The sequence below is a fragment of the Mirounga leonina genome, unplaced genomic scaffold (genome assembly GCF_011800145.1).
Source record: "Mirounga leonina isolate KUSES-001 unplaced genomic scaffold, KU_Mleo_1.0 Mir_172, whole genome shotgun sequence".
Taxonomy (NCBI): domain Eukaryota; kingdom Metazoa; phylum Chordata; class Mammalia; order Carnivora; family Phocidae; genus Mirounga; species Mirounga leonina.
The window spans coordinates 14,846,420-14,858,901 of NW_023270442.1; the positions used below are offsets into that span (position 1 = coordinate 14,846,420).

Below are 12,482 nucleotides of genomic sequence, written 5' to 3' on the forward strand. Positions count from 1 at the left end.
CCCCAGTGTCTATCACCCAGTCACCCCATCCCTCCCACCCCACCCCCGACTCCAACAACACTCAATTTGTTTCCTGCGATTAAGAATTCCTCATATCAGTGAGATCATATGATACATGTCTTTCTCTGTTTGACTTATTTCACTCAACATAATACCCTCCAGTTCCATCCACGTCGTTGCAAATGGCAAGATCTCATTCCTTTTGATGGCTGCATAATATTCCATTGTATATATATATATACCACATCTTCTTTATCCATTCATCTGTCGATGGACATCTTGGCTCAGGAAAGCAGAATTCTTAACATTAATAGCAGTAAGGTTGAATTAAGGTAAAAGAGGTCAAACAATTTAGGAGGGTTTCTGACAATGGTATTGTCTTGTTTTGCTGCATCAGTGGCTTCTGGCCTGCAAGATCTGAGTGATAGGTCCCAAAGATCTTCTAGTTTGTGTTGTCCCATGTTCACTTCATCCAGACAACCCAGAAACCAATGCAATAGGAGGCAACAAAGCAGAACTGACCTTTGTAGTCCTGGGTCCCTGTTAGGGGATGAATTGCATCCCCCCAAATTCGTATGTTGAAGTCCAAATCCCCAGTACCTCAGAACATGACCTTATTTGGAAATAGGATCTTTGCAAATGTAATTAGTTAAGATGGGTTGTATTGGCGTAGGGTGGGCCCCCAATCCAATAGGACTGGTGTCCTTATAAAAAAAGGAAATTTGGACACAGACACACACATAGGGAGAATGCCTGGTGAGGATTGCTGTTATGCTGCTGCAAGTCAAGAAACTCCCAGAACCTGGGGAGAGAACAGATCTTTCCCTAGAGCTCCCAGAGGGAATGTGTCCTGCTGACACCTTTATCTTGGAATTCTAGCTTCCAGGACTGCGAGAAAATAAATTTCTGTTCTAAGCCACCCAGGTTATAGTACTTTGTTACAGCAGCCCCAGGAACCTGATAAAGTGCCCAGCAGAATATATTGTCCTTTCTGACAAATTCCTCACCGACGCCCCTCCAGCCAAAGGAAACATCTCACACTGTTGTGTTTCCCATGAAGTTCACTCTCAATTGCCCTGTCCTCACATCCACCATTTCCATGAGGATAAGGATTTGTGTTCCTTTGTTGACAATGAGGTGAGCTCTTCAGTGACAGAATGATGGAAATCTGTAGGAATAATATACACAGATATCTGGGATTTTTTTTTTTTATATCTGGGATTTTAGGAGGTGAAGCTCAGCAAGTAGGAAAAAGAGAGCACTTCACAGTGAATCAGGCACAGTCTAAACTAAAGATCCTCATGAGGGCGCCTGGGTGGCTCAGTTGGTTAAGCGACTGCCTTCGGCTCAGGTCATGATCCTGGAGTCCCAGGATCGAGTCCCGCATCAGGCTCCCTGCTCGGCAGGGAGTCTGCTTCTCCCTCTCCCACTCCCCGTTTGTGTTCCCTCTCTCGCTGTGTCTTTCTCTGTCAAATAAATAAATAAAATCTTTAAAAAAAAAAAAAAGATCCTCATGAATCTTTAGGCACCAAATAACACAGCAGCAGAACACACAAAGCCCGAACTGCTGGCAAGACAAGGAGAAGTCCACCAAAGTAGAGACCAAATTCATGCCAGTGGATCCCAAGATCTATCTAGGATAAATGGGCAGGATTGTGTGGAGCCACTCTGGAGCCCAGTACTTTCATGAACTTTCCTGTTGCAAAGTTGAAGTGAAATTTGGGGTCGCCTGGCTGGCTGTAAGAAGAATACTTCAGGACTTGAGAAAGAGGATATATTACACACCTTAAAAGAGTGGATTGTCTGATCTAATTGTCTACATTAGTGGGCTTTTCCTTTGCTGATTATTTCCTCTTGATTTTCAGATCGTGGCCAAGAGATACAGAGATTTTGAATTTCCTTCTGAAATGACTGGCATCTGGAGATACTTGAACAATGCTTATGCTAGGGATGAGTTCACGAATACATGTCCAGCTGACCAGGAGATTGAACATGCATATTCAGATGTTGCAAAAAGAATGAAGTGAAGCCAGAGTGTTTTCAGTCTTATTTCTCGGCTGTATGAACTAGGCTATGATGAGAGTGTGTTCTTTGTGAGTGTGTACTTTGTATTCCTTCCAAAAACCATAATGCCCATATTTTAATAATACTGTATCATAGTGAGAGCCACTCAACACCAAATGGTACATGGCCTTGTGATTTGTCAACTCACTTGTATAACTGAATAATACCAATATCTATTGTGACATCCACCACTTGTCCAATTGACTTCTTAATTTACTTCTTTGGCATTCACGGACCCTGTAAACCATGATATTAGGACATGTACTTTGCAGTTTAAGTTTCAAGACAAATTAGATTTGAGTTCAATTCCTCCTTCAATTAAAAAAAATTCATCTGTCTCTGATAGTTTTCATAATCATCATATACAGCTTATTTTTCTCCTCTAAAATAGTTTTTTTTTACAGAACTAAAATACTGTTTTTATAGTCACAAGATGATTACATGCCTATTTTAATATTTTAAAACAATGTGAGAGACTATAAGGAAGAAAAAAAAACCACTACCTAAAATTTCACTCCACCTAGATAATTGCCGGTAACTTATTGGTGAACATCTTCTCCTTCCTTAGTCTCTCACAGACGTTCACACTGCACACAACTCCATTCCTATGAAATCAGTGAGGGGGCCTGTGGGTGAAGCCTTGATGATCATCCATAGAGGATCCAAAAAGATCCGGCACTGCAGAGCTAGAGGCTGCTTGCGATCAGGTTTCACAGGTGGAGAACTGGAGTCCACAGATCCGCAGGGACCTGCAGGGACCACAGGGGCTGGGAGCTATGGGAGGTCCCCTCTCTGCCTCGTTACCACCTTGGTGATGGCAGCTGTCTCTGGATCCCAGGGCAGGCAGCGGAGGAGAGCGCACATGGCCTTTTGTTCCAGCTTCCTTTTGGATGCCTTCTCTCACTCCCTCCCCTCTCATGAGACCATGCCTTCCTGTGGATGCTCAACATCAGCTGCATGTTGGAGGATCCTCCTGTCTTGTGGTGAAATGTGAACCAAGCACACTTTGATTCCTTCTAAGGGCTGCCCTCTCTAAGACCCAGCGCTGCGCTTCTTCAACGATGATGGGGTGTGGGACTAGCCTGGTTCTTGTTGCTTCTCTGGTCAGGCAGGGAAATTCCAGGGGGATTGAATTCATGGTGACTACTCTTGGGCAGTTCTGGTAACCAGTTAAGTTGGGGAGGAAGTGGAAACTCAGGCTCGAGAGTTTTCTGGTTTGTCTGTGGCTTCCCTGCCACCTCGCCCTACAGCCAGCCTCTCGTCTATAGTGCGTCTGGGCTGGGCAGCCGGGCTCCAGCTGAAGGCACGGGAGACGGTGTAGAAGGCTGTGTAGATACGCATCACGACCCTTCTGGGTTTGAGCATTCTCGAGCATTCTCGGGGCTGCGTTCCTTTGACGTTTACATACATCTTATAGAAACCCTCTTGTCCATTTGGTGGTAGCCTTTGGTTGATGCTAAATGCTCATTTAAAAAAAATATGCATTTGCTCCATGGGCATTTATTTGGAAAAGAATTTATTGCATTTTTTGGAAAAGAATGAGATGTGGGGCGCCTGGGTGGCTCAATCGGTTGAACATCTGACTCTTGGTTTCCGCTCCAGTCCTGATCTCAAGGTCGTGAGATGGAGCCCCGCATCAGGCTCTGCGCTCAGCAAGGAGTCTGCTTGAGATTCTCTCTCCTTCTCCCTCTGCCCCTCATGCTTGTGCTCTCTCTCTCTGTCTAAAATAAATAAGTAAATCTTAAAAAAAAAATAAAATAAAAAGCATTAACAGCAACTCTTCTGGGATTTAGTGAGAAATGTCCAGTAAGAGAAACAAAGTCCACTATATAGTGGCTACTTTGTATTCCCTCTTACTGGAGGCTCCAGTTTCATGCAGGGGCTGCCCACCCAGCAGTCTGCTCTCTTTGTTAACTCTTTACATTTTTGGAGGTTATGTCTAGCATTCCCCATCATGCATGTTTCACATCTGTTTTGGAGTCAGATTTTCAAGTCTCTTGTTATAATGGTACATCTACATGTGGTCAATGAATAGACTACCACTTGTTACTAGTGCGAACTTTGTATTTTTAGATGTTGACATGATCTACATAAACTCTGTGTGCCATAAAAATTAAACGCATAAAGATGTTTACACGAAACCAAGATCTTTAATTTTTTTCCACATTCCCTTCCTCACTTAGATTTAAAGGAATAAAATGAACAGAAATGGCTTCCTTTAAAACAACAAGAGCAATGTCGAAGCAGGGATTATTGGTAATTGAGTTAGAAATAACCCGTATTTGAATTGTGAGCCACAAAGACATTTTAATGGAGACTTAAAAGAGGTCAGAAAAGACCTGTCCTTGTGTGACCTGTCGTTGTCCAGGTGGCTACAGTAGAGGTCATCAGACTGTTTTTTTCAGTTTTCAGTGTGGTTGTAGGCAAGTGGGTGGTCCCTGGCCAGCCTTACCCTGGGGTCCCACCCTTACACCCTGTTCACGGGCCCCTAAAAGGCTATTCCTTTGGCGAAGGCAAGAAATATTCCAGGGCTGTTCACTGGCTTGAAGTCTTTATTACAGCACGGGTCTTGAAACAAAATGTGTTTGTTCTTCAAAACATACTGTATAGGATGCAAATACGGACACTCAGTGAATGAATCCCCGCTTTGAGGCTGGCTGAGTTTTCTCCAGGTGGAGAGGATCCCATTCTCACTTCTGGTTGCCCAAGAGGCCCTACAATTAGAAAAAAGAAAAAAATCAGCTTTTCTTCTCAACACAGAAGGCTGTGTTCCAACCTGTAGGCTGGAATGGATACAGGAGTGTCGCAAAATTATACTTTCTGGGTACTGGCCAGGGATTGGGGATGGAATGAGGACATTCAGTCCAGGAAAGGGATTCTAGAGACCAGAGGTCTCAAGAGGTAATTTTTGATCTACAGGGTCCATCTCCAGGCATTGAATGTATGCCCAAGCCCTCTAGACAGACAGACACACATACTCACGGACGTACACACAGAGACTCACACAATCACATACACACAGAAACATGTTCACATATAACGCTGTTCCAAGCACAATCACACAGACACACATATAACGCAATATGCTCACACATAGGCACACACTCACATACCTACATACACTGTGGGTGAGGTCAACATTGTTCCCTTTCATGTGTCCTTCAGTCAGTGACCATAACATCTCTTATTACCCATGCCTCACTCCCCACTCCAGTGGTTCATAATTAGGCTTTGGAAGAGTTTTAAAAGAATGTCTTTTTTTTTAAGTAAGAAAAATCCACCATTTATTTTACAGTTAAGAGAACCCAGGCGTGCATCATCCCGAGAATATATAATTCACAGAACCCTGGATACATACAATGGATACATTGGGATACATTTGTTTGCATTCCAAAATAATTTCTCTTTCCACAGAGAGCTTTAATTCTGAGTTTTTCGATATGGTCGGTTTCCCTCCAGACATTTACATTTTGGTCTAATGTGTTACCACATTTCAGGGCATGGCCACTTGATAAGAGCAGATGCACGCGTGTGGCCCCTGCTCCCAGAGGGACTGTCGATCACTGCGACTCGAGATGGCGTTTGCAGGTCAGGGGGACCCTGCTGCTGCCTGCCTGTGTGCTCAGGGACCCGGTGGGGCAGCTGCTTGCCTCTGTAGCCTGTGCCCTGACAATGTCATTTTCCCCATCACGGAGGGTTTGTGCCGAGTCTCTGATGACCTTTGCCCTGGAGAAGGCCGTTGAGTCAGGGAGCGACCCCAGAGCTGCGGTTTTGGGGTCCCTGTCACCGTCCAGGGGAAATTGTGTTCAAGAGCGGGGAGTTGCAGATTTGGGGATGAAAGGCATCTATTTAGGAAGTTAGGCCTGGCAATGGGCCACCCGTGGCCCAGTGATTGGGGATGGGGATCTTATTCCACCTGCTGTTCATTTCTTCCCTTTCAGGGACACTGTCCACATTGTCCTGTCTCAGTGCCTCTCCTGCGGCGCCTGAGCATTTAGGGGTCCTAACAACCCTCTGGAAGAGAGGCCAGTTTCTGGATGACACTCCACTCCCATCTCTTTCTCCCCCCACTTCTGTAATGGGTTCCCTGCTGTCCTCCTGGGGGGGGGGGTGGACAAGGACAGTGGCCATCAGTGACTGGCCTGGCGTTACCCACGAGTCCGCTGACCTGCTGCTGGACTCCGTCCCCTGCAAAGCTGCCTTTCCAGGGCCTAATGCTTGGGAACCTGAGTCAGGCCCCTTTCTGAGCCCCAGCCTTCGGCTACCAAATACCTCACCAACACCACAGGGAGTCCTGGGAAGCCGGTAAAGCGTACACATCCCTTCAGGGTCCAGGATAATCGTACCCGGAAGAGGGTAATGGCCATTGCTCAGAACATTCCTTGGTTTTGTAAAAGGGAGTTCAAATAGCATTAGGGTTTTTGTTTGCTTGCCTGCTCTTCCCTTATCTGGCATTAAGTGCTAACAAATTAAACCTGTTACTAGCCTCTTCCCTATGAGGACCTTTGAAACAATGGGGATGTGAAAACAAACTGGGGGTTCTAGAGGGGAGAGGGGTGGGAGGATGGGTTGGCCTGGTGATGGGTATTAAAGAGGGCACGTACTGCATGGAGCACTGGGTGTTATACGCAAATAATGAATCATGGAACACTACATCAAAAACTAATGATGTAATGTATGGTGATTAACATAACATAATAAAATAAAATAAAAAAATAAATAAATAAATATACAGAAAAAAAAAATAAACCAAAAACCAAACAACAGCAGACACTGGGTCCTAAGTCTGCCCTCGATGCCTCTGACACGTCTGAGTAATCATTTAATCTCTCCGAGCCTTGCTCTTCTCATCTGGAAAATGGGAACACTATCTCATGGTCAGGTAGAAATCGGTGTACTTAGCAGTTCTCTGTGGCTGGGGGCACACATGTGGTTTTTGCCTGTATTTGCACTTCTTATATGGGTCATGTCAAAATGGACAGGTTTACAGGACCATGAACTTTTCTCCGGAAGTGGAAGGCAGTTAAACCCTGACCTCCTGTTTCCCCACCATGAAGCACCTCCTGGGGGATGGCGGCCGCTAAGTGCTCCGCTGTCCCCTCTGGTGGGGTCTCTGTGGGCGGGACCAGTCATCTGTCACGCATCCTGTGAACGGACAGGCTCCACAGTGGACCGATGCCTCCATCGGGACCCCTTCCCATCTGGCTTGGAGACACGGTTTTCAGTTGTGTGACACGTACTTGAGGCTCGGAGACGTGGGAAAGCAGATGCGTCAATGTGAGTGGTGTTCGAGCCAGAGCCCGAGGCCCCCCCGGGGCCCAGCTGTCCTTCTCCCCACTACGTGGCCCTTCCTTCCATTCCCTGAGGTGCGGGGGCGTCACCCCACCTTCCGCAGGTAGCAGTTGGCTTGGCAACAACACCCCCCGCCGCCGCCCCACCAGGCCTGATGCCGATTCAGCTTCAGGGCTTCATACAAACCCAATCCAGCCTCCTTGGTGTCGTTCAAGGTCAGCCCACTTGTCAGAGGGTGGCTTTTCAGGGCCAGAGAAGCAAAGCCTAAAATGCTCCCGCTGGTCTCAGCCCACTTCCAGAAGGCCCCCACCCAAGCCGGGCTGTATTTCCTGATGGGCTGCCGGCTGTCCCTGGTGGGGCTCCCACTCTCTCCTGTGGCTTTCTGTCTGGCTGCGGGAAGTGCCTTCAAGGACTGGAAGCTCCTGGTCAAGACTACCCCTAACCCAACTCAGCCACTTCCTGCTTGTGAACCCCGACGGGGGTGGGGCGGGCACTGCCTGTGGTCTTCAGGAGCTAAGGGCCCTTGGACCACTCCTTGGCCCCTTCCTTTCGGAACCCATGAGCCCAGCGCACCCTCCTGGAGCCCAACGCACTGATGGCTCGGAGACGCATGAGGGCTTCCTGGACAGGGTAAGTTCCTGGATCCTGAGAAACCTGGAGCATCTGGAGATTTCTGCCTCCTCTTCCCACAAGCCTTGGCTCCTGGGCCCAGGACAGCTCCCTGAGCTGCTCTGGGCTCTGCTCGAAGCCCCGGGCCTGGAGGAAGGTGGTCGTGGCCGGTGGGGAGGCACTGTCTCTCTTCCATCCTGTGTCTGTGTCCCCACAAACTTTTTGACCCCTTGCCTGGCCCAGAGGGTGGAGGGGCTGCTCACTGTGGGGTCAGAGGAAGGGAGAAGAGGGTCCTGCTCCTGTGAGGTCGCTGCTGGATGTCCTCAGGGCTGGGATGGAGTCTGACAACCTATTTAATTCTTCCCCAATCAGTGGCCAAGCACTCGATAAATCCATCCATTGATTTCACCATAGAGCTAGATCAAAAAGCAGCCCCGTGGTGCTCACCTTCGACCCTCACCTTTGACCCTGACCGAAGCCCACCTCTTTGCTGGCTCTTTTTTTGCATCCTGGAGTGCTGACTTTTCCAGTGCGTTCCTTAGTAAAGGAAGGACAGCCTTTCATCGGCCCAGAAGGCAGCTTCTTCAGGACCCCACAGGAAGTGGACCTGGAAGATTCTATCCACATCTTTCTGCTCAGAAAAAAAATTAAGAAGCCAAAATAGAGATAGACCTTGGATTTTCCTGGAAGAGGCCTCAAAGAAAGGGAGAAGGGGAGGGGAGAAGGCAGGTGGAGGAGGAGGGGCAGGGGCAGGAGGAAGAGGAAGAAGGGGAGGGAGGAGGAGGAGGGAGGAGGGGCAGAGGAGGGGTGGAGGGGGGGACTCCCCGCCTGGGTGGAGGTGACTGTGGCTTACACCACAGGTATGTAAGCACTTTCTGGTGCCTGAAGGACCTTTCAGGAAGGCCGTGGAGTAGACACAAAAATCGAGTGTAGCCGCACTTACAAATTGCCTGGAGGTGAGGTTGGCGGGTGGCACTGTGTGGCCTGGGGATTTGGGGCAGTGGCAGCCAGCCGGCCACCAGGCCCTCTCCAATCACATCATGTATCAGAGTTTTTGAAGTGTACGCACATCGTGGTCTTCTTGAACATGTACACACACTTTCCCCACAGTGTGGACTGAACTAAAGGAGTAAAAGAAAAATGTAGGTTATTTTGACAAGGATCTTTGCCTCTTGGTTCTTAAGTCTGTGCCAGGCTGAGGTGTTGAGGCCTGGTCACATCATGTCATGGGGTTCCCTTTCCTCGTGGTCTGGGGTTCTCCCAAGTTTGGAGCCAAGAGGAAGGAGAAAATGGGTTAGGGAGGGATCTAGGATTCTAAAGGAGACTGAGCAGCAAGACTGGTCTTGCCTCCATCTGAATCTTTCCATTTCTATTTTATTTTATGTATGCATGCATGTATGTATGTATTTAGTGCAGCTCACAAATGATTCACTGTTGCTGAAAGAGAATATTGTTTGAAAGAAAATCTTAGGGTCATTTGACAGTGGTTCAGGTGTTGGGAGGGCTCTGGTGCATACTTTGGTATTTTTTGCTGGCTCATGCAGAGGAAAGAAGAATTTGTTGTATTGAATGTGATACTGGAATACACAAAGATTAAAAAGAAATAAAAAAAAAAAGGTTCTTGCTTTTAAAAAATGTGTAGTTACAATGAAAAAATAGAATCGTGGCCAGAAAAATGCCCAAGAATACGTATAATGGAAACCAAGTGGGTAAGTGAGCAAGGGATACACTTAAAGATTTTTACAAGGTTGCTGAGGGGATGCTACCACAAATGAAGTAATAGGAGGGGTTAGGCACGTTGGTAGATCACTTTACAGTTTACAAAGCCTACACAAGTGTATGTGGTCCCGTAGGCCATGGGTGTGAACTGTGACAGCAGTGAGGTGGCCGCCATCTTGCCTGGAGGTCCTGGAGGAGACTTACTTGCTTCTCTCTATGAGTGGAGGGTGTGGACCACCACAGAGACCTTGTTCTGTCAACTTCAGGGCCTTGGACCATCTAGAGGGGGCGGGACATTCCAGTCAGAGAATTGGCAGGTTTGGAGATAGCAATAAATGGAGGGGAGGGCCATAGGTAAATGTTTGTCTGCTCTAACTCTTCACCCGAAAACTAAGCAGTTGGGCTAAATTGGTGGGTTTTTGATCTTGACTGCATATTAGCATCATCTGGGTAGCTTTAAAAATTATCAGTGCACAAGCCATACCTCAGACCAACTGAATTGGAATCTTTAGGGTTAGGCTTGGACATTGGTGTTTTAAAAATATTCCCAGGCAATGGGGCACCTGGCTGGCTCAGTCAGTTGAGTGTCTGACTCTTGATTTTGGCACAGGTCATGATCTCAGGGTTGTGAGATGGAGCCCTGCTTTGGGTTCCATGCTGAGTATGGAGCCTGATTGGGAGTCTCTCTCTTCCTCTGCCCCTTCCCACTCTCTCTCTCTCTCTCCAAACAAACAAACAAACAAACAAACTTCCCAGGCAATTCTCTTGTACAGTCAGGATTAACAGCCAGTGGTTAGATGCTCCTTGAGCTATTTCCAGCATAAACTCTCTCTAATTTCTGGGTCTGGGTTATGAGTCCTGGTGGTGGTGGGTGAGGGAGAGGAGTGATGGAAAAGGTTGCACATACAATCTATCTCTACTTTTAGGGCAGTTGGTTGAGCCAGCCATGGGCATACATATAACACCATGTACCGGGTTGAATAGCGTCTCCCCCAGATTCATGCCCACTCAGTCTCAGAGTGTGATGGTATTTGGAAACGCAGTCTTTGTAGATATAATTAGTTTAATTAAGATGGGGTCTTATTGGATTAAGGTGGACCCCAAATCCAACATGACTAGGGCCTTTATAAGAACAGAAGACACTGAGACATACATAACCAGAGGGAAGGGGCCCACATGAAGATGAAGGCAGAGACAGGAGTGGTGCAGCCACAAGCCAAAGGATTGCCAAGGCTTGTCCACAGCCAGCAGAAGCTGGAAGGGGCAAAGAAGGGTCCTCTCCTAGAGCCTTCAGAGGGAGCACGTTTCTGCTGACACCTCGATGTCAGACTTCTGGCCTCCAGAACAGTAAGAATAAATTTCTGTTGTTTTAAGCCCCCTACTCTGTGGGTCCTGTGTTGCTGCAGCCCCAGGAAACTTTACCTGGTGAAGTTTGGGTCTTGGAGTGACTGAGCCATTTCATCCTCACTTAGGAGCAGGTGATTCCAGAGCTGATTGTGCAGCTAGGGTGAGGCGAGTCAGCCTCGGCAGAGCTGGCTTCATGCTTCCAGCAGAGCAAGGACAGCTAGGTGCAGACTGAGCCAGGATCTATTTGAGGGAGTTGGTGGTTTAGCCAACAGGCAACACTTGGGTCATTTTGTGCTGGAGGACGGGGGACCAGACGGGATATAGTTGAGAGCCCTGCGTGTTGCTCTTGCCCTGCTGCTTCTGGCTGGGGTCTCAGGAAAGACAGCTAACCTTCCCGGCCTCGGTTTCCTTATCTGTCCAATGTGGGGATGAGATGATAGGTAGTTCCATGTAGTTTCCCACTACTGAGTTGTAAACCTGGAGACAGGGAGGCAGTTAAGCACTGGTAACAATGCTTGGGAAGAGCCCCCCCTCCCCCCACCCCGCACGGATGAGCATCACACTTCCTGCAGCCCTCGCCCCAGGGCTGGTTCTAAGCTCAAACCCTTTTAGCTGCCTGCTTTGGGGATTTTTGTTAGATGTTTGCTTTCTGGCAGAGCCACTCGCCCCATATAGGAATATCTCTGCAATCTGAGACTAAACCAACAGTATCTAATCATCTGATCATGTAAGATGAAGGAACGATTAATCACCCACAATGGGTCTAATGAGCTACTTTTTCTCAGAATACATTCTACACCATCAACCAGACTTTCTATAATCCAAACCAAAGCCCTGACTTTGGACATTTACCTTGACAGGGAAAAGGGGGCACAGCAAACACAGGGATGGAGAAATGATGGAGAAAATGTGGTCCCATTTCCTCTCTGCAATTCTAGGGTAATGTGCTTGTTTTCTCTGCTGCCAGCAAATTACCCCAAATTCAGCAGCTTAATGCAGCACATGGTTACCATGTCACAGACTCTGGGGGTCAGGAGACCAGGCACACCATAGCAGGGTCCTTAGCTCAGGGTCTCACAGGCTGAAATCAAGGTGTCAGGAAGGGCTGTGATGCTTATTTAAGGCCAGGGTCCACTTCTAAACTCACCGGTTGTTGGCAGAATTCAGTTCTATGCAATTGTAAGACCAAGGCCATCCGCCTTGAGGGACCACCCACCATGGCCCACTACATGGCCCTCTCCTTAATGTGGCTGTTGGCTTCTGCAAGGCCAACAGAAGAATGTTACTGCTGCTTGAGATCCCTCTGACTTCTTCCAACTCTGACCTCTAGTCCTTCTCTAAAGGGGCTCATCTGGTTAGGTCAGGCCCACCCAGGATACTCTCCTTTTGGATTCAAGGTAACTGATGAAGTCAGGCCCACACAGGATAATGTTCTTAAGTAAAGTCAACTG

The 12,482-nt window shown here is 47.7% G+C and overlaps 1 protein-coding gene across 1 annotated transcript in view; it reads left to right on the forward strand.

The window, feature by feature from the left end:
• Window positions 1-2,367, forward strand: part of CLIC6 (chloride intracellular channel 6) — a 40,281-nt gene extending 37,914 nt beyond the window's left edge. Inside the window, exon 7 of the mRNA XM_035017707.1 lies at window positions 1,866-2,367. Coding sequence (XP_034873598.1) covers window positions 1,866-2,027 — 162 coding nt within the window. The 3' untranslated portion in view covers window positions 2,028-2,367. The remainder of the gene's footprint in view (window positions 1-1,865) is intronic.
• The last annotated feature ends 10,115 nt before the right edge of the window (window positions 2,368-12,482 follow it).